We start from the raw sequence: 27,466 nt of genomic DNA on the forward strand, positions 1-27,466 counted from the left end.
ACGGGGACCATTTCATTTGCTGTGTTCATATGCTTTACATTGAGATGCGTGCTGCCGCGATCTGGTCATATAAAATCATATTCAAACAAGAATAAAACATAAGCAGGACAAAATCAATGATAAATTGAACATGATTTGAATCAATTTTGAACATAATTCAAAAAGTATTACCTATGGTTAGAATGAGATGTAAACTTTTTTGGGTGTTAATGCAATTTATTTGAGCCTTTGTCCTCTATTATTTATCTGATTATGCATTTAGTCTCCATCAAAATTATCACAATTCTTGTACAAATTCAATCTGAAGAATATGAATAATTACAAAACCATTTAGAGAATACACCTATAACGTAAATCAAATATTTGAAAAAGAAACCATTGATGCTAAAGTAGATTTAAATTAAGTTTATCACACTTGTTCATATCCTACCGTAAGAAGAAATCTCAGTTGAATGGCTAAGAAAAATAGCAAGCTCTTAGTGATTTTACTCAATATTTGTGCAAAATGTACTAAATATTTAATGATTTGAGATGAAATTCAGATCATAATTTTTCAAAAAAGAATTTAGCAAAAAATACTTATCCGAAGAACTTGTTACGTTTCATGTAAAATCATATTTTCCAGCACGGTGCTCCCCTCTTTCCCGTTCAAATTGCGATTTCTGGCCTTCCCATAAACGCTGGAGTCCGGGACATAAGGAAGCACCACCACCAGCAGAATCTAAGCGACTTTTCTTTCTCGAGATCTCAATCCTTCCTGTCCTATCCTCAGTGAAACCATAGAACGGCGAGTTCGCCTTCAGCTCTCGAATCATTGGAACCAGATTAGTGCGGGATAAGACGAAGACGGGGCACAAGAATCGGCCATGGCTCTCCATCCTCTTCCAAAGAAGATAAAGCTGGAGGAAAACGGCGACTTGGAACAATCGGAAAACGAAGGAGGGGAAGGTCTTCTAGGGAACTCCATTCAGGAGCAGGAAGAGGCGCTGATCGCTCTCATCGAGCACCGCACCAAGGAATTTGAGCAGCTCAACCAGAAAGCTTCCTATTACCAATCCCAGGTCTCGCATAGCGTTCCGAACGATGGGAGCCCTAGATTTACCTTGCTCTGTTTTTTTATATCATTTGATTGCTTAACTGTAGGCTGAGGCCGCAGAGAGGAGATTGCAGGAGTCACGGTTGCAGCTGGCTCGACTGCGGGGGTCATCTGGAGATTCTGGACCAGCCGGTGGCAGGCGATCGAGGGCAGAAAGCCCCGCTCTTGTCAATGGAGTTGGTGCCCGTTCAGAGACCATTGCATCGAGCCATTTGTCGAGACCGCCGCTTGTTATTCCCTCAATAAACCCCAAGGTTACAACAACGAAAGTTCCTCCACCGGAGGTAGCGGCTCGCAGTAAACCAACTTCTTTATATCAGCCCACGCCTAAGGCTCCCGAGAAATCAATGAGGGAAACGACAACGGTACGCAGCTCAGAAAAGAGGAAGCTTGGTAAATATGATCTCTTACAGATTGACCGTTATACAATTTTTCATCATGGAAGTTTTGTCAATGCTAGGAATGCGAAGACAATGATGACTCAAATCTTTTCTGTTAATATCTTACAGTTGAGAAGGAGCATCAGGACTTGATCCCAAATGTACGAAAGAGTTCTTCACCGAATATAATTCCATTCCAGCCAGGCACTTACATTCATAGCCAGCATAAGAGGAAGCTGAGAACTCTTGTGCTCAGCCCTGTCGATGATCAACTACTGGTTACTAGGTAGGGGTGAGGGCATGCGGCATATCTTACAGCACATCTTTTCCAGTGCATTTTTTTCTGGAATGATAACTTCTTTTAGTCTTTCTAACAAATATGATTGCCTCAGATAGCCCATGCATTATGACCAAATAGTTTTAGGACTATCGGACCATAAAATATTTGCAAAGAAATCCCATTATGTGAAGCATACCTGAGTTTTACCTGACATGCGAAACGCTTTATAATTTATCCTTTTTGAGTGATGGTCTTAAGTTTTGTCTCCTCAAATTCCTTTCGGTTCTTGTCATTAATTGCTTCTGTTGCATTAGGAACTTAAAAGGTCAAATTGTTTAATCCTTCTTGGAATTGTCATTACAAAAATTTGATCACTTAATCCTCATAATGCTATTCAGTTGCATTTAGATTGTTCTCAATATGATTGTTAAATTTTATTAAAAAATGCAATGTGCCCGTGCAAAATGATGAGACATCATGAAGGGATTTTTCTTATGTGAGACAAACCTACGAGCTAAGGTGAAATAAGGCAGTTATGTATTCTTGAGAAATGATTCATATGCACAAAAAAATGTAAACATACATATGTAGTGGTGATATATAAGAAATGAAGTTTTTCTGAATCAATGGATATTCAAATAATGTAGCATCAAGGGAAAACTAAATCATCAAACTAATAGAAATTAAGAGGTCAACTAAAAAAGCCGTAATAGAGCAAAATTCAGAATAAATTTTAAAATAATAAATTATGGTTATAGTAGTAAACATGGAACCCTAAGACTAGTTGTTTTTGATGAATCTATTTTTGTGATGACTATCCATCAATCAACCTTATAGGATGTATAAAATGGAATATTAAAAAGAAATGAGTTTTTAAGACAAAAAAAATAAAGAATGTCTATTTATTAAAGTATAATGACATGACTACAGTGTTAAGTTTCTGGAGACGAAGCACCAACACAGGATCAGACACCGAGCGCTGCGCTGAAGAGCCCACATTAGGGCGCAAACTGAGAAGCCTATGCTCGAGTGTCGGCCTTGGGTGCTTAAGCGCCCCTTGTGCAGGGCGCAATCTCTCCTCGAGAGCTGGGCGCTTTTGCGCCCGATGCAGTTACTCCGTTTTTTTGTTTTAAGCGGTGTAATGGGTAAGATTCTGCATGAGGTTTCTTCGTCAAGTTGTTGGTGAAGGAGATAAGTGTCAGAGAGGAGGATTTCTGTGATCTCAACGTGCCTATAAAATTCTTTGTGTGTAGAGAGGAAACTGATGTAAGTTCTCTGTAAAAAATTTTCTGAATTCATAGTAGTTTTTTTCTCGTGGTGTGACTCCGTGGTTTTTTCCCATTCTCAGGTTTTTCCACGCAAAATTCATGTGTGTTTTTCTGGTTGCTTTGATTTTTGTTTCATTTAGATTTTGTTTCAATTTTCTCGAATCTTGTGCGATCTTGTTATTTCGTAGCGTGGTTTAGTTTCTAATTGATCCTAAGCCTCGTTAATGTTGAGAATTATTCTCGTTATTCCTATCAAACTGGTATCAGAAGGGTTTGATTCGAGTGAAAGCAATGACCAAAGAAATGATGTTCAAAGTCGAGAAGTTCAATGGGACAAACTTCGCATTTCTAGAAGACGTAGGTAGAAGATTCGCTCTATCATAAAAAATTATACTTACCACTACAAGGAATTACAAAGAAGCCTAAGTCTCTGTGCCTATGGAGGAATGAGAAGTGTTGGATTGAACGACATTAGATTTGATCAGGTTATCACGTTCCTCATATATTGCATTCAACATTGCAAATGAGAAAACTACGTAGATCTCATGGCGACATTGATCAAGATGTATGAAAAACCTTCTGCTTCGAATAAGGTTTTTCTAGCAGAAGATTTTTCTGATGAAGTTTTTCAATATGAAGATGTTGGAAGATAGTTCAGTGGCAGAGCATTTCAATAATTTCAACACTATGATGAGCCGGTTGTGTTATATAGGGATCAAGTTTGATAATGAGGTCAAAGCACTGGTGATACTATTATCATTGCTGGACAATTGTTATGGTTTGGTAACGTCGGCGAGCAATTCTTCAAGGGCTTCGAAGTTGAACTTCGATGACATCGTGGGTCTGATGCTGAATGAATTAGTTCGCGAAAAAGCAACGAATGATGAATCTCCAGGTTCTGTGCTGAATGCTGATAACAGAGGAAGGAATCTGGGCAGGAATACAAGCAGAGACAGATCCAATGCCAAGAGAGGAAAACCAAAGTCAAGTAGAGGAGAATGCCGAAATTTTGGTAAAAAATGACATTTTAAGAAGGACTGCAAAGTTTCAAGGAAAGCTGGTGGTGGAGGATAGAAAATGAGTTTTTCTACAAATGTCTCTATTCATGAAATCCAAAATGACTCGCTGGTGTTATCCGTAGTCAACATTGAATCATAAATAGTAGATTCAATTGCCTCCTTTCATACTTGCCCCAATAAAGAAATATTTAAAAACTACACTCAGAGTGCTGAAGGTTTATTTGAGAGATAACAATGCCTGCAGTATCGTAGGTAAGGGTGATGCTGATATCAGGTTGTTGAATGGAATAGTCTGGAAGCTTACTGAAGTTAAACATATTCCAAGTTTGAAGAGAAATCTTATCTCTGTGAGCCAGCTGGTAAAGTCAGGACGGGTGATTCGTGGAAGGTGTCCAAGGGGCATTAGTGATAGCTTGGGGCAACATTGAAGACACATTTTATTTGATCAATGAAATGATTGATTTCATTGATGTGGCTGGAAGTAGAGGGATGCAGAGCTGTGACACTGTAAGTTTGGCCATATGAGCAAGAAATATATAAAGTCCTTACATTCTAAAAATAAGCTTCATGGGTTAAAATCAACCGATCTTGATTTTTTTTGAAGATTGTAAATATGACAAATAGAAGAAAGTTTCTTTCTCTAAGAGCGGGTTAGTGGTGAAATAAAAAAAATTGAAGTTATTGCATACTGACGAATGAGGTCTTACTTCAGTTCAGTCAATTGGAAACTCTTGCTATTTTGTCACATTTATTGATGATCACACGAGAAAGATATGTGTTTATCTCTTAAAGTAGAAATCTGATGTATTTGAATTTTTTAAGAAGTAAAAGACTATGGTAGAAAATGAGACAGACTTGAAGTTGAAGTGTCTCAGATCAGGTAACGGGAGCGAGTATCACGATCAGAAGTTCTGTGCTATAGATGAGGCCATACAAGAGTTCACTGTCCCAATGACACTGCAACAGAATGGTGTGGCTGAGCGCATGAACAGAACAATCACATAGCGTGCTAGGAGCATGGGGCTACATGCAGACTTGTCAAAACAGTTTTTGGATGAAGCATTGTAGTTCATGAGTATTTTTGGAGAAAGACTTACCTGAAGAAGCCTGAAGTGATAAAAAGGTACATTGTTCTCATTTAAAAGTATTTAGGCGTTTTTCATATGTGCATGTTGATCTAGGGTACAGGAGCAAGCTTGACTCAAAATTTGTTAGGTGCACTTTCATTGGAATGACTTAGATGAATTTGAATACAAGTTCTAAATTATCAGAATTAGAAATTCAGTAGAAGCAGAGACGTCACTTTAAATGAAATAGAGATGTACAAGGACAAGATCAAAACCCATGACAGTCTGTAAGCTACTTTTGAAGAATCTATATATGTTGAGATCGATGACACTGATGATTAGGAATATGAAGAAAAGAAGTACCGAGCCAGAAGAAGCGCTAGAAGTTTCTTAGTCACCTGCGACAAAATTTAGAAGATCCATCAGAGTGATACGACCCGTACATAGGTATTCTCCTTCTTTATACTATATGTTACTATTTGATAGTGGTGAATCAAAGTGCTTTGAGGAGGCCACTCAAGTTGAAGATTCAAGGGAGTGGGAGGTAGCCATAGATGAAAAATGAATTCTTTGGAGTCCAATCAGACTTCGGATTTGACGGTACTACCAAACTTCTTGTGAGCACTACACAACAAGTGAGTCTACAGGTTGAAGGTGAAAAATGAATTCTTTGGAGTCCAATCAGACTTCGGATTTGACGGTACTACCAAATGACAAAAGAGCACTACACAACAAGTGAGTCTACAGGTTGAAGGAGGAATCAGATGGTAGCAAGTGCTACAAGGCAAGGCTTTTTGTAAAGACTTTCCAACAAGGAGTGGATTATACAAAGATCTTCTCCCTAGTGGTGAACACGATGACTCTCAAGGTTGTACTGAGTCTGGTAGCAGAACAAGATCTACATCTGCAGCAGATAGATGCAAAAATAGCTTTCTTACATAGGGATCTAGAGGAGATGTTATACATGGTGCAACAAGGTTACAAGGTTCAAGACAAATAAGGCTTGGTCTGCAGATTAAAAAGAAGAGCCTCAATGGTTTGAAACAGGCCTCGAGACAGTGATATATGAGGTTTGACAGGTTCATGCCAGACAACTAGTACTTGAGGTGTCAGACAGATCACTGTTGCTTCATCAAATACTTCAGTAATTGTATATTCTACTTCTTTTGTATGTGAATGCCATGCTGATTGTGGGGGCGGATATGAAGAAAATTAGGGACATGAAGAATCAGTTATCAAGTAAGTTTGAGATGAATGATTTTGGTTCAATTAGAAAGATTCTCGGTATGAGAATCAGCAGGGACAGGAGTGCAGACAGGGACAGGAGTGCAGGAACACTGTATGTTGAAAAAATCCTACAAAAGAGGCAGTGTATGTTGAGAATGTCCTATAGTGGTTCAACATGAGTGAGGTGAAACTAGTTAGCACTCTCTTTGGTAGCACTTCAGACTAAGGAGCCATCGCCAAACTCTTAAGCACTATAAACACCTATGGAGAGAACTTCGTATCCTTCAATAGTTGGAAATTTAATGTTTCAATAATTTGTACCGGGCCAGATATTGCATAAGCAGTAGGAGTTGTCAGTAGGTACATGAGCAATTCAGACAAACATCTCTGGGAGACAGTAAAATGGATTCTCTGGTATTTGAGGGGAACAATCAACATGTCACTTTGCTATGGAAATGCAGGTATTAGTCTATAGGGACTTATAGGTTTAGATCTGATAGGAGATGTGGATAATAGGAGAAATATTACAAGTTATATCTTTACATTAGGTACACATCGGTGAGTTGGGTTTTTAGGTTACAGAAGATGTTGTATTTTCAACTGCGGAGGTTGAATATATTGCTATCATTGAGGCTAGCAAGAATATGATTTTATTACAGAGTTTTATGTTAGAATTGGGCAGAGGGCAGTGGATTAGAAATCTCTACAATGATAGTATAAGTGCAATTCATCTTGCTAAGAATTCAACTTTTTTATGCCAGGACAAAACACTTTCAGCTTAGGTATTATTTTATTTACTCTCTCCTTGAAGATGGACAGTTATTACTCAAGAAGATATACACATCTTAGAATCCTGCAGATATGTTGATGAAGGTGGTAACTATTGAGAAACAGAAGCTATGCTTTGCCTTAGTTAGGTTTCATGAAGGTTGAAACCAGGGATGAGCCACAGTACGTGACTATGAAGGTGATTCAGATGGAGGTGATGGTACAGAGGACTGGTGTTGGGTGCTATAGTCTCCAAGTGGGAGATTGCTAAGTTCTCATGGAGACGAAACACCAACACAGGATGGGACATCGAGCACCTGACGCCTTTGTGTTGGCCTGTGGGCGCTGAAGCCCCCACATTGGGGCGTAAAATGAGAAACTGATTCTCCAGCGCCAGCCTTGACGCTTAAGCGCCCATTGTGTAGGGCGCGATCTTTCCTTCCCGAGAGCTGGCCATTGTTGCGCACCATCGCAGTTACTCCATTTTGGGGTTTTAATTGCCGAATTTGAGCGACGTAATGGGTAAGTTCCTGCGCGAGGTTTCTTCGACAAGTTTCTGGTGAAGGAGATAATCGTCGGAGAGGAGGATTTCTGTGATCTTGGCGTGCGTTTTTTCGAGTCAGATCAGAGTAGGAAACTAGTGGAGTGAGTTCTATAAGTTTTCTTATGTGTAGAGAGGAAATTGGTGCATGTTCTTTGTAAAAAACTTTCTGAATTCATAGTGGAATTTTTTTGATGGTGTGGCTCTGTGATTTTTTTTTTCATTCTCGGGTTTTTCCACATAAAATTCTCGTGTATTTATTTGGTTGCTTTGATTATGCTTGAATTTAGATTTATTTTGGTTTTCTCGAATTTTATGCGATCCTGTTATTCTGTGGTGTGGTTTAGTTTCTAATTGATCCTAAGCCCCGATAAATTTGGGAATTATTCTCGTTGTTCCTATAAAACAGACATGTATATGATACATGAAATTGGCATGAAAATCAATGCATAGGTGTGCTACAAATATCATAATAGTATCATGTTATTGTAATGCCTTGTGGTGTGATTAATAAGAAAATTTCAGCTATTTGGCAATGATTTGCTCTGTCCATATAAAAAATAGTTATTAATGCTTTTGCATGTTTGAATATCCATCCACAACCACATCTTTCATATTTATATATCCAAAAATGACTCATCAGCAAGTTATATTGTATCTTATATCCATAGTCTCTCTCATAATACTTTGAAAAAGAGGGAAAATTTCATCCATCTAGTGAATACCAATGAATCCTAAGAAAGTTGTCACTTTATGGACCCATCATCTTGGTTAGTCATGTCAACAAGGGTGTAACACTAATATTCACGTTCATCAAGTACGAAAGCATGTCTCATAAATGTATAAAAGTATTTTGTTATAATAACGAATTTATTTCATGCCAAACATGGTAAAACACACAAATAAAACTGGTTATGCTATCACCTGGTCCATTTTCAGAGTATTTTGAGTCTCTGCATCAAATGGCTTGGTAAACCTAACAAGCATGACATCCTTTATCACTGTGATCATAAAAATTTCATTGAATTTTTATGGTTTGGCTGTTTCTCTATTAACTACACGGGCAAACTTATAGCAAGTGATGAGGATAATGCCCCTAACTAAGGAGGGTATGTGTTTCACCTAAGAAATGTAAGCCACTGCCTCAAAATGTAACACTCCTTTGGAATCCTAAGAAATAATATCCTCCGAGTAACAAACTAAAAGACCTAAATAACATTGTTTCTGACACAACCACACATAATACACATACTCATATGTTGTGTTACAATAGCTATGTATTTTTATTTAAGGATACATAATAATTAGGGAATTAAATCGCTACTGAAATTATTCCCCTTAATTCCATGGCTTTAGCATAAGTCAATCTGTTTTAGAGAAATATACCTATTAGGTATGCCTAAAATGATGAGATGGGAGCTAGGATTTAGTGAAAGTGTGAATTAGGAGGACAACAATTTGTCTCCATGACAATGATAATAAATAATCACAACAGCTGCATAGAGTGCACAAAAAAGATGAAGAACGACAATATCATCTCAATGACAATGATGCTGAATGATTCCGACAGCTGCAATAAAAAGTAATTTTAGCTTGAATGAATGTAGGCAAACAATAAAAAGGAAATCAGAAAGATAAGGAGAAAGAGAGAAAAAAAAAGAAAACAAAAGGTAGCTGTCCCAATGACTAGCGACAACGAATTCGATGAGTGCTTGCGGAAGTTGCTCTCGTTTGGATTGAGGGAGAGGAGATGGACATAAAGTCAACATTGTGTATGAATTCCCATAAATATTAGGACTTGATAGCGTTTGAATTGTGCAGCTTTACTTTACAATGCACGCTGAGAAGATTTTACTTTTCAAACTTATGACTTTTAGATCACAATAGAGACAATATGGTTGTCAGTGCTCCAGGCTGGCTTTATAATGAACTAAGCCTTATTTTTTGTCAATTAAATTTTTGCCTAAGTATCACCCACTATCAATTTAAGTTGTAAATACTTAGGTTGTATGCCTCGAGAATACAGTATAAAGCTGTATTCAGTCACTCATGTATCTGAATTTACTATAGATTTCTTTTTTGGTCATTTATTGTAGAAGATTGTGTTTAATGGAATAAGAAGCAACGCAGCTGCCCTTAGTAGTAATATTATTGATACTCCTAACCATCCATTATCTTCTTTTACTGGTGTCTCAGCTGATAGATAGAATAAAATAACTACGCAGTTCTTACTGTTTAGTGTTTATTTGTCATGCCACGAGGTTGAATTTGCTGCAAAGTATTTTTGTTTGGCACTATTAAAATAGTTATAAGCTGGCATACAATTTTTTTCCGCCTCAAGCCCGTTGTTCTTAGGCACCATGACTGATTAATTTTAAAATTAATATTTTAAAATCAATTATGTTCTTTAAATTATTTAAATTTGAAATTTCCATTGAGTTTTTGTTTACAGTTTGTTTCCTTCTTATGACTTTGCAGTGCGCTTGATGGTGTGGTAAATCTATGGCAAGTACAAGCTAAAGGGTAGGCTTCTTAATGCTTAAACTGTTTCAGATTGTTTCAACGAGAGCTTATTTTGATTCCATAGCGTAAGAAAACTTTGCTACTTGTAACATTTGACATTATAGGTGCCATACAGGAATCAGGATAAATTTATGCATTAGAAAAGTGCCTGTTGGTATTTTGGAAGCAGTTGTATCTGATTGTTTTCCAATAAATTATTTTCTTATTCCTTAACTCACCTCGATTGTTTTCCAATAAATTATTTTCTTTTTCCTTAACTCGCCTCGACATTCAATTTCTTCATTGTACTTTAACATGATCCATGTTATAATTTTTTAGAATTTGAAAAATAAATAACGAGAGTAGAGTTGGTATATATTACTATGTGTATATTCAATTTTTTCATTGTACACTAACATATTTCTCTGTTTTTCTTATATGATCCATGTATATAATCAATTTCTTATATCTTACGCCACTTGAATTTGGACTTAAAAATCGAATCCCACTTAAAACTGCCCTTGGCGCCTATGTTGGTTGCTTAGGTGCCTAAAGGTTGGTGCCTATGCACCAACATTGCTGTAACCTCAATGAGCGGGTGCATATGCGCTAAATGGTCGACACATATGTGCCGACCTTACTGTCTGCTGCGCCAGTTGACGCATATGCACGAGCATCTCTGCTTCTCGGGCTGCATCTGCTCCACACAAATAACAATATCCCACTTAAACATGATGACACCAAACACCAGTCCTCTGTACCTGCACTTGCATCTGAATTGCCTTCATAGCACTTATCGTGGTCACATACTCTGGTGCGGCTCACCTCCGATCTCAATCTTCATGAAACCCAATTGAAGCTAAACATAGCTTCAGTTTCTCAATAGTCACCACTTTTTTCAACATATTCGCAGGATTCTGAGCTGTGTTTATCTTCTTCAGGAACAACTATCCATCTTCAAGAAGCGAGCGAATGAAATGATACCTCAGTTGGTTGTGTTTCGTTCTGGCATGAATAATAGTGCTCTTAGCAGGATGAATCAAACTCATACTATCACCGTAAAGTTTTCTAATTCTCTGCTCCTTGCCCAATTCTGTCATGAAACTATAGCCAAATCATCTCATTGCTTGCCTTAGTTATTGCAATATATTTGGCATCCGTAGTGAAAGTGCAACGATTTTCTACAACCTGGAAACGGAACTTGCTGCTGTGTTCCCCCAATTTAAAGATATGCCTCATTGTACTTCTCCTATTGTCCACTTCTCTTGCCAGACCTAAATCTACAAATCCCTGTAGTCTGACCCCAACACTTCCATAGCAAAGTGTCCTATTGAATGTTCCCCTCAAATACATGAGAATTCACTTTACCGCCTCTCAATGATATTTGCCTAGATTGCCCATTTACCTGCCGACCACTCCAACTGTATATGCAATATCTGGCCTAGTATAAATCATCGCATACATCAAACTTCGAACTACTTAAGCATACAATGTTTTCTCCATATGTGCTTGCTCTGCTTCAGAGTTAGGCGATAGCTTCTTAGATTGTTTGAAGTGACTTCCTAAGAGTGTCAATTGCTTTCGACTCACTCATGTTGAACCTCTATAGGATCTTCTCAACATACTCAGCTTGAGATAACTTCAGTGTTCCTGCAATCCTGTCCCTGTTGATTCTCATCCCAAGGGTCTTTCTAGTTGGACCTAAATCCTTTATCTCGAACTCACTTGGTAATTGTTTCTTCAAGTCCCTGATTTTCTCTATATCTGCCCCTGCAGTCAACATGTCATCCACATATAAAAGAAGCAATATGTAACAATTGCTGAAGTATTTGATGAAGTAACAGTGGTCTGCCTAACACTTCAAGTACCAATTGTCTAACATGAATATGTCAAACCTCCTATAAGCTTTAAGCCATAGAGACTCTTCTTCAATCTGCAGAGCAAATCTTCTTTGCATGGAACCTTGTAACCTTGTGGTTGCACCATGTCTCCTCCAAATCTCCGTGTAAAAAATCTATTTTTACATCAATCTGCTCCAGATGTTGATCTTCCATTGTTATCAGATTAAGCACAACTCTGACCGTCGTCATTTTCACCACCGGGGAGAAGATCTCTGTATAATCTACTCTTTTCTTCTGCTGGAAACACTTTACAACAAATCTTGGCTTTTAGTGCTTTCTACCATCTAACTCCTCTTTCAGCCTATAGACCCACTTGTTGTACAGTGTTTTTTTTGCCATTTTGTAGTACCGTCAAATTCAATGTCTGATTTGACTCTAAAGATTGCATTTCTTCATCCATGACAAGCTCCAACTCCCTTGAATTTTCAACTTGAGTGACCTCCTCAAAGTACTTTGATTCACAACTGTCAGTTAGTAACAAATAGTGTAAAAAAGGAGAATACCTGTGCATGATGTTTTGTTTCTTGCTCTTTTTTTTTTGGGAGTCTCCAGTTTGTCCATTGTGATATATTTCTTTTGTCCGAGTAAGTCTTTTTTCCGGATCATGTGAATGATCAGGAGAAGAGGAACCAGAAAAAGATGGACATTTGACAAAAATATCAACAAAAGAAAGAAAACATAGAGAGCTTACATGCGATAAACCTCATAAGGATAGGTCAAGTATGTTCAAAGAGGAACCAGAAAAAGATGAACATTTGACAAAAATATCAACAAAAGAAAGAAAACGTAGAGAGCTTACGTGCGATAAACCTCATAAGGATAGGTCAAGTATGTTCACCCAAACAAGATTGGATGGAAGTATCTTGAACCAATATGTATGAAAGAATACCACCATAGACTACCCACAACAAGAGATTTATATGTGTTTGTCTGTTCTGGGATCTAGAGTGCTCGCAAGAGGACGTATTAGGGGTTGCCCAAGAATACTCATAATTCAGAGAGTTTTGTTTATATTAGAAGTGACAACCCGTACATAGCTATCAAAGGACAGTTTTTTAGCAGTGGAATGTTCTGATGCTTTTAAAGCTTTCACTAAGCCACGTGGAGGAGAGTAAGTCTTTCACGGTCTTACATGGGTAACTGACTCATTAGCATATAGAGTCTGCAAAACAACTAAACCATCATGACGGGGAATCCCGATTTGTCAAAACGCATCCAGACCATAAAGGCAGAGGATAAATCGTTGTATCTCAAACGGACGATAACTCATTAGTAATCGAGATTAAGATGATACCAACAAAGGTAAGAGGGGTGACGGGGCTCAAAGTGGGTAGTCAAAGTAAGAGAAGAGTAGTCTTTAACAAGTAGAGGTAGTCAGGTTGTGGCACCACAGACCCTTCTTCTCAAGCACTAGGACCTTAATTCTATCTGGTTGTGAAGGTAGTCAACCCAATACGTCCTGAAATCCCTAATCAGCAATTTGTGAATTGAGTCGTCCGCGGGGACCCCGATGACTCTAAGGTCAAAGGAACGAAACTCTATTCTATGACTATCAGGTGAAGCTCTAAGAGGCAGGAATTATACTTGCGGATGTGGCGAGGATGCCACTGGAAGGAAAAAAAGGCAAGGCTCAGCTGTAAAGTTAAAGAAATTAACAAAGGACTTACATCCCGTCTGGGTCGGGGAGTTTCTAACACCCTAAGCGCACTAGACAACCACATAAGTAGAAATATTTGCTGGGTCAGCCGGGTTGAAGAACACGTGAGCTTCTCTTCGGTACATTCATATAATGCAGCTATCTAGAGCGATTCTTAAATATTATGAGACCTTATTATATGATTTGGGTGAAGGTCATGTTATGCAACTCGTTTTAAAACCGGCCTGAACGCCATCCAGGAAAGTAAAAACAAGTTTTGAAAAATCCTGACAGTTTTAATCCCAAATTGTAGATTATCTCGATCTTTTATTATTACGATATTGAAAAATTTATCATTTTAGGTTCTAGAGAGACCAAGTTATATTTTTTTTATCATTTCAGATAAACTAGAAAGAACTTAAGAAAACAATTCAAGCATGCAAATATTTAAGAAAAGCAAAAAAACATGTGATATATAAAATTATAAAAATTGGTGTCGCTGGGTCGACGAAATATCCCAGAAAAGAAACCTGATCCTAATTTTATATATAAATAAAATTTAGAATTAAGGTACGAGACACACCTACTCCTATCGGTCGCCGTCACTTGGTTCCATTCAACTGACGCCTTGGAATTTGTGCCTGCTCCTTATTTCTAATACACTCTTCCTAGGACTCTAAAATGTATATCAGGAAAAATAAAAAAAGAACTTGACCTGCACGAAGATAATGTCAACAAGAAAGTCAAACACACATGCGACGTGTCTAGTGGGGGAGCTAAGTAGCGCTTGTAGAAAAATGTTAGTAGTAATTATTACGTTGCTCCCCCCTTATTTGTACTTGTGTGTGTGTGTATATATATGGCATGACCTCTGCAGAAGACCACCCTAACATAGTATCATTACATATCAAAAGAAGCAAGCGCAAACACACCAAAAAGCACAAAAGTGAAGCATGACTAGAACAAACAACCTGACAAAAAACAATAGTCAGAGGCGTCGAAAATACTATCTAGCACCATAGTCCTAGCCTAGCACACCATCTAACGAAAAGTGTAATAATCAACATCTAAGTGAACAAGGTAAAGCCTTTGGGTACGTATAACTTTGAAGAGGTCGCCAATCCTGCCCCATACTAAAGATTCAAGACATAGTCCTAGCCTAGCACACCATCTAATGAAAAGTGTAATAATCAACATCTAAGTGAACAGGGTAAAGCCTTTGGGTACGTATAACTTTGACGAGGTCGCCAATCCTGCCCCATACTAAAGATTCAAGGGATCTAAATGGTGTCACTCATGATGGATTTTAAAAGAGTTAGCCTTATATATAGCCTAGTTTGCTATATTCATAATTTTAAAATTATGACTATGTAATAAGTAAAAAAAAATTATAGTTTTAAAATAAGGGTTAATAAATGCGGATCCGTAACATGTAGGGTGACACGAATTAGATCTCTTGGTTCCTTAGCATAGTCATACTCATGTCAGTCTAGATATGATAACTTGCATTGCTCATCGGGATCGACCCGACAAGCAATGCTCGTTAAGACATCGCGACCAACACGAGGTCATTCACCTATCGAGCCTGATGATACTCTCTTGGTGTGCTTATGGATGTACTTGCTTGTAATCTTAAATGGGTACTATGAATTCTAAAACTTGATTTGTGCAGCAATGTGACACTACACCTTTATCCATGACAACTGTGTCAAAATTTTGATATCTTTCCCAGTTCAGGTGAAATTTACACTCTAGGGGTTTCACGCAAATATATGAGCCATGCTAGTAACGTCGGATTATTGAGTTCGGATTATTGATCCCACAGAGAATGCGATAATTGATCTTAAGAAAAGTTCTATCCTACTATAATGAGTCTTAGCATGAAAGTAAAGTCAGTTTATATTGTGTTTACTAGTCTTACTAAATTATCGCTAATCTTATTGAATTACTCTTAAGGTAATTCTACTAAAGCTAAATTAAGTGGAAAAATTAAGATATAAAAACTACCATTCCCTTCCAATAACATAAGTTGTGTGTAGGAGTGAAACACTTAGAATAGAAATTGTAGCAAGTGATAAATAGGAGCAATCTTCTTCTTTATGTTCTCCGGAATGTATAAAGAAGTTTGGTTTGACTTAGTGTTTTTGCTTATCACCCTATCAAAACGTATTTCCTTATTTATTTGCATTAACCTATGGATTATTTTTTCTTCACCCACTAGTGCAATGTGATTTTTTCTAATTGTTTATGTTATAGCTCTCCCGAGTCTTTATAGGTTCACAACCAATTTTAACATATCATTTGGCCAGAATGATAAGTAAACTAAGCACAAAGGAAAACTATCACTTCAATGAATAAAAACCTATTCTAAAATCATTATAATATCCTACACATTCAACTAATTCATCACAAGAGAAATGTATAAAGGAACTAGTTATAGTACATAAAGAAAACAATACAATTCATCATCTTATAATAAAACAAATCCATAGAAAATGAGTTTACAAATTATACAAGACTATATGTAATGCGACACTTAACTTTCTCCCTAGAAAAGAGGTGAAAACTCCCCAAATGATCTCTAAATGCTCCCTGCACTGCTAAAAGTATTCCTGTACAGAATTCTCTCAAATCCCTCTCCAATCTTTCTAGGAAAATGAAGAAAAGGTAAAGCATAACTCTAAACTCTCTTCTGTTGCCTTCCTTGGCTTCCTCCCAGTCTTCACAATGATCCGGGGGGGGGGGGGGGGGGGGGGGGGGGGGGCGCTTGCTTGAACTACCTCCGACCTGTCTTAACTCCTAAATTCGTGCTAAAGTAACTGCAAAAACTACCTCGAACAGTTTTGGAGCCTAGGCGCCACAGGGACCCTAGGCGCTACTGGCTCTATCTGCTGGATGAAGTTTGGCACCTAGACGCCACTTGGCTAGCACCAAGACTCCAGGGTGGAGCGCCTTGGCCCTCAAGTCTGGCGCCTAGGCGTCACGGTGTTGAAACCATACTGTTCCCCAAGTTTTTCATTTTGCCTCCGTTTCACTCCATCTCAACTCTAATTCTTCTACCTGTTATACCTGCAAGAAAAATAAAAAATATTTTTATTTAAAGTGTAATTTCATAAAAAATAAGTATTAAATGCAAAAGAATTTGAGCATGCTATAGGACATATCAAAATCCCTCAAACTTAAACGTCACATGTCCTCAAGTAATTTAAATTTTGTTTTATTAATTTGTGGTAGTGGACTTAATAAAAATTTCCTTCATATTTTCTTTAAGAGTGTCATAGTTCATTAGGATCAACTTTAGTAAATAAGCTTAACACTAAGGTATAAGTAATTCTTATAGTTAACTTTAGAAATTCTGATTTTCTATTTACTTCCAAAAATCATTGACACATGCTAAATCTAGGTACTTTAGAGAATGAAAAGTAGAGTTAAATACTTCATTAAAAAGGTTTGACTATTACTGTTTAAAGACCATCAAGTTAGGATCATGATGAAGTTAAAACATTGGATAGACTCTAGTGAAACTAATTTTTAGTTAGGCTTCTTCTCAAGTTTATCCTCACTTTTTTATTTTTTCTTTTCGTATCTTTTTACTTTAGGGTTTTTTTCAATCCGTAATATATCTATAGGAGAATTGCTATATCTGGATATGCCTTCGTTAGTTTTGAATTTTACTATTATTTCCTCAAAGTACAACTTATCAAATTTCTTCACTTCAAATTTTTTTTCAAAAATGTAAATAATTAGTTGAAAAGAAAATAAAGGCTAAACTCTTGTATAAATGTATCTAAAGGTTCCTAATTATCCACATATATAATCATTTTCAAAAAGTGAATAGAAACATCATTTTCCTACGTGTTCACCTACAAATTACTTAACTCTACTGAATATTCATTTACATAAAATTTTAAATAAGGAATTTCCTTCCAATGAATACACAAACATGATAGATAAATAAGGTTAGCTCTTCCTCCTCATCACTCCTCTCTTCTTTACTTCCAATTTCTAACGGAATTTCCTTCCAATGAACTACTGGGTGCTTTTAGTTATTTTAATACGGTCAAACCCATAAACAAGATTGCCCCTGATATATTGAATTATGTGTTGCCAATCTCAGGTATTGTCTCATCCTCTAAAGTATGTACCTCTAATAGTACATAAGACTAAAGGTGAAGATCATCCTCATGTTCTTCTATAAGCTGGTTTATTAAACCCTCTTGATAAAAAACAAGATCAGATAAATGAAGTAACTGAATTGAGATTGACCTATCCTATGTCTAAGCTCTTCATGTCTCTAACAATTCTTTAAGTTCGATTGAGAACTAAGATGTAGTGGACTAGTTAATCCAAGTACGACTAGAGAACAAATACAAGTCTAGTCACAACGAGTAACTAAGGAATCACCACTCTTACAACTTACTAAAATGAAAGCAATCCATCACAAACCAAAAAATCACAAACAACATCAAACAATCAAATCCACAACAAAGAATAACACACCACACTACAAACATAAACACAAATACATACCTTGAATTGCATCTCAAGAAGCGCTTGGTTTAACGTCATCAGCTCGACAACTTTAGATACTTACTCAGGTTAACCCCCAACATTAAGACCTCATCAATTATATGCCTCTCTCTAGTTATGTATGATTTAAGTCTTTGTCCATTCATTTTAAACATCCTATCACTTCTAGGATCTTAATATCAATAACACCAAAGGATGCACTTGAATAACAGTAAATGACCCCGAATGTTTTTAAGTTTTTCGAGAAATAATTTCAGTATTTTATTAGACAGTAAAACTTTCTGTCCATGTTCAAAATCTTTCATAAGAATCTTTCGATCATGTCAATTCTTAATAATTTTCAGAGTTTCTTCTAAGGATACACATCTCCTAATCACTTGATCCTTACACTTCCTATATAAAAATGGGTCATCCCAAAAGTAAAATTTGGTGTCGTGGATAAATTTTTTTGTTGATTGTATGTCAGACCATAGGACATAACATCATTAACAATATAATTGAATGTGTCTGCATACCACAGAATGTGCCGTTCAGTAATTTTAAACAATTACTTTTTAGGAGAACTTTTGCTAATTTCTTCATCCAAATTTGGTTCCATTGGTTTAACTTCATAACTTTCCTAAAAATGACTACTACAAAAATAGTCAATTAAGTCCATCCGAAAATACGCATCTTCATTTCTTTTGGAAGGATATTTCATGTATTTTAAAACATTAAATGTAACTTTCTGATCATTTACTATCATTGTTAATTCACATTTTTACACATCTATCATAGCTTGTCTAGTAGCTAGAAAAGGTCTAACTAAAATGATTGAAATTTCTTTATTTTCTTCCATATCTGAGATGATGAAATCAACAGAAAAGATGAATTTATTCACTTTAACTAAAACAAATTCTATAACCCATTTTGGATAAGCGATCGATCAATCAGCTAACTGAAGGGTTAAAATAGTAGGAGACACTTCTCCTAACTCCAACCTTCTAAAAATAGATAATGACATAAGTTTTATACTTGCTCTAAGATTGCATAATGGTTTTTCAAAAAATCATTCTCTTATTGCATAGGGAATAGTAAAGTTTCCAGAATCCTTAAGTTTCTGAGGAAGTTTTTTTTGAATTATAGCGCTACGCTTTTTATTGAGTGAAATTGTCTCATAATCTCCAAACTTTCTCTTCTTGTTAAAAATGTCTTTTATGAACTTTACATAATTGGGCGTTTGCTCCAGAATTTCCACAAAAAAAAATATTAATAGTTAATTTCTCAAATACTTTAAAAATTTTTGAAAATTGTTGATCTAGCTTTTGTTGTCGAAGTCTTTTAAGGAAATGAAGGTGGTGGTTTTTCTAAGTTAATCTTAGTTTTACAGACTAGTTTTTCTAAGTCCTTAGAAATATTTTCCTCTGGTTTTTTAGTTTCCAGTCTCTTTTTCAACCTCAATCTCTTTCTTAACTACATCCTCCAACTCTCTTCAGTTTTTTAATCAGACAACTTTAACATGCTCACTATTCTTATCCTTAGGGTTTCTATTGGTGTTGCTAGGAAGAGTTCCTTGCCTATTGTTAAGCGAGTTAACAATATGTCACAATTGATTCTCTATGTTCCTTATTGCTGAGCCTTGACTTTGTAGTTGATTCTTTATTTGCAATAAAACATCATCCAATGACAATTTCTTCTCCATAAATTGTGGATTATTGTTAAAGCCTGATGGATAAAAAAGTCTATAGTTGATGCTGCCATGATTATTCCAATTTTCTAAAAGATTTGCTTGTTTATTAACTCATTGTTGGCCCCCCCCCCACCAGAATTGTTATTCCAGTTAAAATTAAGATGATTTTTGTAACATGGGTTATAGAAATTAGAATAAGGGTTATTAGGTCTATTGTTAATTACATTTAAGGTCTCGAATGATTGAGTGTTATAATCAACCATTTGTCCAAATGAATTTTCTTCAATTACTGGAGTTACTTGAGGTTCGTTCATTCTGAGTTGATTTAGCTTTCTAGAATTAACTGCTACTTGAGAAGTAAGAATTGAAAGCACTTCATTATCATGCACACTAGCTACCTTTCTAGGGTTTACCCTTTCAGAAGACCATTGAAATTTGTTTGTAGTCATCTCTTCAATCAAAGAGTAAGCCTCATCAAATGGCTTTGACATGAGTGAACCACCAGCTGCAACATCAATAATAGATACAAGAAATCCTGCTATACCTTTGTAAAAAGTTTGAATGATTAACCAATCGGGCAGAGCGTGAATTGGACACTTTCTAAGAAGTTTCTTAAATCTTTCCCACGCGTTGTATATTGACTCACCTTTATACTGACAAAATGAAGTAATATCATTTCTAAGTTTAGCAGTTTTTGAAAGTGGGAAATACTTAACAATGCATTTTTGGGCTACGTCAGCCCACTAAGTCACACCAAGCTCTGATAGATCCTGATGCTAACGAGTTCAACCACATTTTAGCCTTATCCCTCAAGGTAAAGGGAAAAAGTTTAAGTCTAACAATGTTGTTTGACACACAGCTTTAATGAAATGTAATTTAAAATTCTAGAAAACTTGCTAAATGTAAATTTGGATCCTCAAACGGGGTTCCTCTAAACTGATTGTTCTGTACCATTTGGATAATAACAGGTTTCAGTTCAAATGTGTTAGCTTCTACGACAGAAGATTAAAAACTTAAGTGAATTTCATTTGCCGTAGGATTATCGTATTCTCTTAATGGTCTATGAGCGTTAGAATGTTTATTACTTGGTATTTGGTTATCTAAATTGTTCTGTTGAATATTCGTCATTTCTTCTACAAATTCGTGAAGTTTTTTTCTATTTTCGAATCCTTCTAATTGTTCTCTCTATTTCTAAATCGTAGAGTACAGGTCCCGAAGGTCCTGAATTTCACATAGACAACTAGAGGTTCAACTAGTAAGTTAAGTACAATCACTCAATAACTTTTTCTTTTTTTCTGTTTTTTTTTTGTTAAAAACAAACAAATAAACACTTAAAGAAACTACAATATGATTTTTCAAGTTTAATTAATTCAACTAAATTTTTTTTGCATTCTTCGACAAATGCATCAAAAACTTGATACTCTTTTGGTATGCCTGTGGATGTACTCTCTCGTGATCTTAAACGGGTGCTATGAATTCTGGAACTTGATTTGTGTAGCAATGTGGCACTACGCCTTTATCCTTAACAACTGTGCCAAAATCTTGTTACCTTTCCTAGTTCAGGTGAAATTTACACACTAGGTGTTTTACATAAGTATACGTGTCGTACCAGTAATATCAGATTATTGAGTTCAGATTATCGATCCCACAGAGAATGCTGTAATTGAGCTTAAGAAAAGTTCTAGCCTACTATAATGAGTCTTAGTATGAAATTAAAGTTGGTTTAAGTTGTGTTTACTAGTCGTGCTAAATTATGGCTAATCTTATTGATTTATAGGTAATTCTACTAAAGCTAAATAAAGTGAAAAAAAAATTAAGATATAAAAACTACCATTCTCTTGCAATGACATAAGTAGTGTGTAGGAATGAAACACTTAGAATATAAATTGTAGCTAATGACAAATATGAACAATTCTCATCTTTACCCTCTTCCGAGTCCTTAAAGATATTTGGTTCAACTTGGTTAGTATTTCTGCCTGTCATCCTAGAAACCCCAATTTGAACCCTTCAAAGCGTATTTCCCTATCTATTTGCATTGCCCTATGGACTATTTTTCCTTCACCCACTAGTGTAATGTGATTCTTTCTAGTTGTTCATGTCATAGCTCTCCCGAGTCTTTATGGGTTCACAATGAATTTTAACATATCATTTGGTCAGAATGATAAGTAACTAGAATGATAAATAAACTAAACAAAAAGGAAATCCACCACTTTAATGAATAAAAACCTATTCTAAAAGCATCCTAATATTCTACAAATTTAACTAATTCATATCAAGAGAAATGTATAAAGGAACTACTCAAAGTGCATGAAGAATACACTACAATTCATCATCTTATAATAAAACAAATCCATAGAAAATGAGTTTACAAGAAAATGAGTTTACAAATAAAATGAGTTTACAAATAGTATAAGACAATGTAGAATGCAACATTTAATTTTCTCTCTGAGAAAAAAAAAGGTGAAAACTCCTGTACAAGTGATCTCCAAATGCTCCTTGCATTGTTTAAGTATTCCCTTAGAGAATTCTCTCAAATTCCTCTCCAATCTCTCTAAGAGTATTCCCTTAGAGAATTCTTTCAAATTCCTCTCCAATCTCTCTAAGAAAATGAAGAGAAAATAAAACATAACTCTAAACTCTCCTCTGCTTCATTTCTTGGCTTCCTCCCAGTTTTGACAATGATCTGTTGGGGGAAATTCATGCTAAAGTAATTGTAGAAACTACCCCGGGTAGTTCTAGTGCCCAGGCGTCGTTGGCTTTGTCTGCTGGGTAAAGTCTAGCGCCAAGGCCCCAGGGTGGAGCCAAGTCTGGCGCCTAGATGCCACTGCACTGGAACCATATTGTTCCCCAGGTGCTCCATTTTGCCTCCGTTTCACTCATCTCGGCTCCAGTTCTCCTACCTGTTATATCTGCAAGAAAAAACAAATAAAATACCCTTCTTTAAAGTATAATTTCATATAAAACAAGTGTTAAATGTAAAGGAAATTGAGCATGCTACATGACATATCACCTGACTCACTATCCATGCATGCATACAGATGCAAATGTATACAGCTGCAAATGTATACAATCAAATGATAAAAGTGTTGAGGAGTGTGCTGTGAAGATAGTGACTCAAGAGCGGGATTGTCATGGAGAGCGGCCCAAAGAAATTGGTGTATCATGGAGGAAATGACTCTGAAGGGTCGGCGTGCCGTGGAGGCAATGACCCAAAGAATGGGTATGCCATGGAGACAGGGACCTAAAAGGGTTGACGTGTCGTGGAGGCAGCGACCTAATGAAATAGGTTTGTCGTGGAGGTTGTGGCCCAAAGGGGTGGGCGTGTCGTGGAGGCAGCGTCCCAAAGAATGGGTGTAGTAGAGACAGTGACCCAAAAGAGTAAGCTTGTAGTGGAGTCGACGTCCCAAAGTAATGGGTGTGCTATGGATGCGGTGACCCAAAAGACAGGCGCGTCGTAGATGCATCGACCCAAATAATGATTGTGCCATGGAGGCGACGAACCAAAGGAATAAATGTGTCGTGGAGACATTGACTCAAAAGGGTGGGCGTGTCATAGAGACAACGGCCCAAAAGAATGGAAATGGATGTGTCGTGGAGGAAGTGACCCCAAAGAGTGGGCGTGCTGCAGAGGCAGCGGCCCGAAGAAATGGGTGTGTCGTGGAGGCAATGACTCTAAAGGGTGCCTACGACGGTCTGGAGCGGCACTGTAGGAAGTGTAGGGATGTAACTCTCGTTGGAGAGAATTACACAACAGATTGGCTCAGTGATGAGTCACCCATTCACATGATGTATGAATGTGAGGGATGAGTGTATGAGAAACACAAATCCAAGTGCAATACATGCAAATGTACAAGTTATGAAGCATGCGGAGGTAGTGACTCGAAGAAATGGATGTGCCGTGGAGTCAGCGATCAAAATGAATGTCTACTACGATTTGGAGCGGTGCCGTAGGAAGAGTAGGGATGTAACTCTTGTTAGAGAGAATTACATAACATATTGGCTCGGTGACGAGCCACCCATTTGCATGGTGTATGAATGTGAGGGATAAGTGTGTGAGAAACACAAATACAATTGCAATACATAATCTTGAAGTTGGCAGCGTGGTGTTGTACTTTGTGTATTCTCGTGCTTCCTTTACATAAATAATATTCTTTTTGCTGTTCTTTGCTCCAGAAGTCTTCACAACAATTCCTTATTGCTGTTTTGCTGAAATTCTACTAACATACCGCTTGCCATTTATCATCCATTGTCAGGTTTTTTATTGTAGGATGTATCAAAAACTTGCTTCAGAGCTACAACTATTGTTTGCACAACATGTGTGCCTATTCATTATTATTGAAAGTCACCTTTATTAGTCTAAAGGTTTTCACAGGCCTAGCCACTGATTCTGCAATGAATAATGATTTCCGTAAGTGCTATCTTCCATATTTTCTCCCAAATTGAACCTTGATATATCTTTATCAAAATTGTAAAGTGCAAAGCAGAGTCCTTTTGTGTTTTCTATTAAATTTTTTTTATTTTTTGTATTTTTTGTAATTGGGAATCCCATCTTCAAACGCAGGGTTAAAAAATCTATAGATATAAAAAGTTATATCCATAAAAGATGGCTTACTGAACAAACTTAGCTTGGAAATACCATTCTTCGTGTATGCTTATTCATGAATTTGTTGGCTTTATTATTACTAGAGTTTTTGGCACGCACACGACATATGTGATCTAGATACTGGCCTGTGTTTATTAGGGTTTTCATTTTGTGATGGATGAATGCTAAATACACGGTAAATGTTGAGAGAAACATGGATGCTGCGCTAAGCTCAACTTGAAGTACAAAATATCAATGCATAACAATGGGGATGAAGACAATAATAGATTAAGTTAACGCTACTTTGCTAACTGAACTTTACTCTTTCATATTGCAGGCCTAGTGCTAATTTGCTTAGCAGTACAGATTGCCTCTCCCCTAAACACAGGAGGTGGCCAGAAGATATTGCATGGCACCCAGATGGAAATAGCCTATTTTCTGCATATACTGGCGATGCTGGTGATTGTCAGATCTCAGTGCTGAATCTTAGATTGTCTGGAAATGTAAGTTTCATTTCAAAGTCTATTCATCACTGAAAAACTGTATGTCCCAATACTGTGAATGGGTTCTTTTAAAATGACATACAAGGATATGTGAATCAATCCATTTGTGTCGACACTATGCTTCCTAAATGAGATGAAAACAATATATGAGATTTTCACTAGTTTCAAGTAATCTCCATTTTTTATTTTTATGTATTATACCCTGATACTTTGGCATGGAAACCTTGATTTTGAAGCTTATTGAATTGGTGACACAGAAATGTCTACGAAAAATAAAAAAATTGAAATTTTTTCGTTTTTGCATCATAATGTTCTCTTCTCTATAGGTATCAAACCGTTACTAGTTTGGATTACTAATTACAATCATAAAGTTGTGAAGTTGGAAGGTGATAATATTAATGCTTGAACGATGAAACTCCTTTATATAATAAAAAAATAGGCTAAATTTTGAAGTTCATTGTTTATTAGTAATTTTTTAGCCAAACTTTGTTTTCTGGATCTTGATCTCTGAAAAATCTGTATGCATCATGTATTACTAGCACAGAGATTGTGTCAGACATGCATCGTTTGGGAAGAAAAGCAGAAATTATTTAATGTATTTTGTTGCATTAATATTGGAATGCATAACAACTCTTGATTGCCTGTATGAATGGCCCCTTTCGATATTGAATTTTCTCTGAAAGTGGATCTTCTTTTTCTGAACCAGAATCTGTTTCTCTTGAATTTTTTGGTTTATTGAGCTTGGATTGAAGGAAATCTTCACATTCTGGTGCTGTAAGATGCCCAATCGTGAAGTTCAACTGGTTAAATTTTGAGCTCTCTTATTTTTAAGGGAGCATAAGTGTGCTTGATTGTCTCGCTGATTGCAGGTTACGGTACAGTTTAAAAAAATCTGGAAATGATTAACTGAAAGTTATTAAGATTCTATTTCAAATTGAGTTTTGGTACCTATAATGAACTTTTCAAAGCGTCATTTTATGTATCCAGTGAGTTTTTGCCAAGATTGCAATTCAAAAAGTTTTTAGCTTGCAGACGAGCTGTATTTATGGAGTTATATGGAAGGGAAACTAGTGCAAATGCGAGCTTGTGGGTGAACATTAGATAAAGTATCTGAGGATGGTATACGGGAGAAGAAAGTGATTAATACTGTTTTCATGGTATAGGGGTGTTTGTGTTCTCGTAAATGCTCATAATATGAAAAAAAAATATATTGCTCTTTATTGTTGTCACATGCAACCAAAGGAAATGGGCCGTTTTTACGATTTTGCCAGGGATATGTAGAGAAACTTGCTCTTTCAATTAGCTTGAGAGTTGCAAAGCTTGCATTGTCTGGATTGCTTTGTCCCTTCTCATTCCGTAATTTGCTTTTTTTCTCATTGGATGCTTTAAAATATATTGCATTAACACTTTATTTTTTGTTACTTGTTGCATACAGAAAAAAGTTACTTTCTTGGAAGAAAAACCTCATGTAAAGGGCATCATAAACAGTATCATTTTTATGCCTTGGAGTGATTTATGTTTTGCAACTGGTGGGAGTGACCATGCTGTGATCCTCTGGAGTGAGAAAAATGATTCATGGAAACCCAGGGCAATACATCGCACCCAACATACTTCTGCTGTCATGGGAGTTGCAGGATTGCTGCAGAAGAAGGTCATACTATCGACTGGTTCTGACAAAAGAGTTATTGGTTATGATCTGTTGGCAGAAAGAGCTGAATTTAAACATCAGATAGATAGCAGATGCATGAGTGTGCTGCCAAACCCTTGTGACTTCAACCTGTTTATGGTTCAAACAGGGTATGTTTGTAGTAGTCTTCATGCTTAAAAATGCTAAAACATTTTATCAATCTAAAGCTGGAATATAGTTATCTTGCTGATAACATTCATTTATCTAATGGTTGAGAGGCTTAATCATTTTTTTTTTAATTTTTTTAATGTTCATGCTCCCTTTTTTAATATTTTTTGTGGGTGTATTGCCATTGTTATTTTGTTTTCCCTAAGTCCCATGCCAGCTTATACGAAAATAATATTTTGTAGTGTTCAGTGATTAATTGTCTTCGATTGACCAGGGTCTATAAATCTTTCAAATCTCGTGTATGCTGAATCTTCATGTAGAGAATCCAAAACTCAAACTCTTACATTCATGACTCAAATGCCCCCCCTCTCTAATAGAAAGAAGCATCGTCTTAATGCTTCCTTTGTAGTGCCCAGTTCAACCACATTCGTATCTTATAATTTTACCCCCTTTCAAGATGTCCCAAAAATTATCCAAACTATTTTTATAAAAGCACGCACTTCATTTTATCACACACACACAAACACACGTACATACATGCATACATGATTATATGTATGTTCGTACCTACATACATATATGTATATATGGATGTACCTATATGCATACATCTTTGTATAGAGGTACCTACAAACATGCATATTATATATATATATATATATATATATATATATATAAACACACACACACACACACACACAT

General features: G+C 36.4%; 1 protein-coding gene across 3 annotated transcripts in view; it reads left to right on the forward strand.

Annotated features, from left to right (window-relative positions):
- Positions 1-622: 622 nt before the first annotated feature.
- Positions 623-27,466, forward strand: part of LOC110031247 (uncharacterized WD repeat-containing protein alr3466) — a 39,261-nt gene continuing 12,417 nt past the window's right edge. For all 3 annotated transcript variants that reach the window (XM_020734365.1, XM_020734364.1, XM_020734363.1), the window contains exons 1-6: positions 623-1,061; positions 1,144-1,489; positions 1,606-1,762; positions 10,125-10,169; positions 24,804-24,969; positions 26,405-26,766. In XM_020734365.1, coding sequence (XP_020590024.1) covers positions 867-1,061; positions 1,144-1,489; positions 1,606-1,762; positions 10,125-10,169; positions 24,804-24,969; positions 26,405-26,766 — 1,271 coding nt within the window. In that variant the 5' untranslated portion in view covers positions 623-866. The remainder of the gene's footprint in view (positions 1,062-1,143; positions 1,490-1,605; positions 1,763-10,124; positions 10,170-24,803; positions 24,970-26,404; positions 26,767-27,466) is intronic.

Source organism: Phalaenopsis equestris, unplaced genomic scaffold, assembly GCF_001263595.1.
Source record: "Phalaenopsis equestris unplaced genomic scaffold, ASM126359v1 Scaffold000798, whole genome shotgun sequence".
NCBI lineage: Eukaryota > Viridiplantae > Streptophyta > Magnoliopsida > Asparagales > Orchidaceae > Phalaenopsis > Phalaenopsis equestris.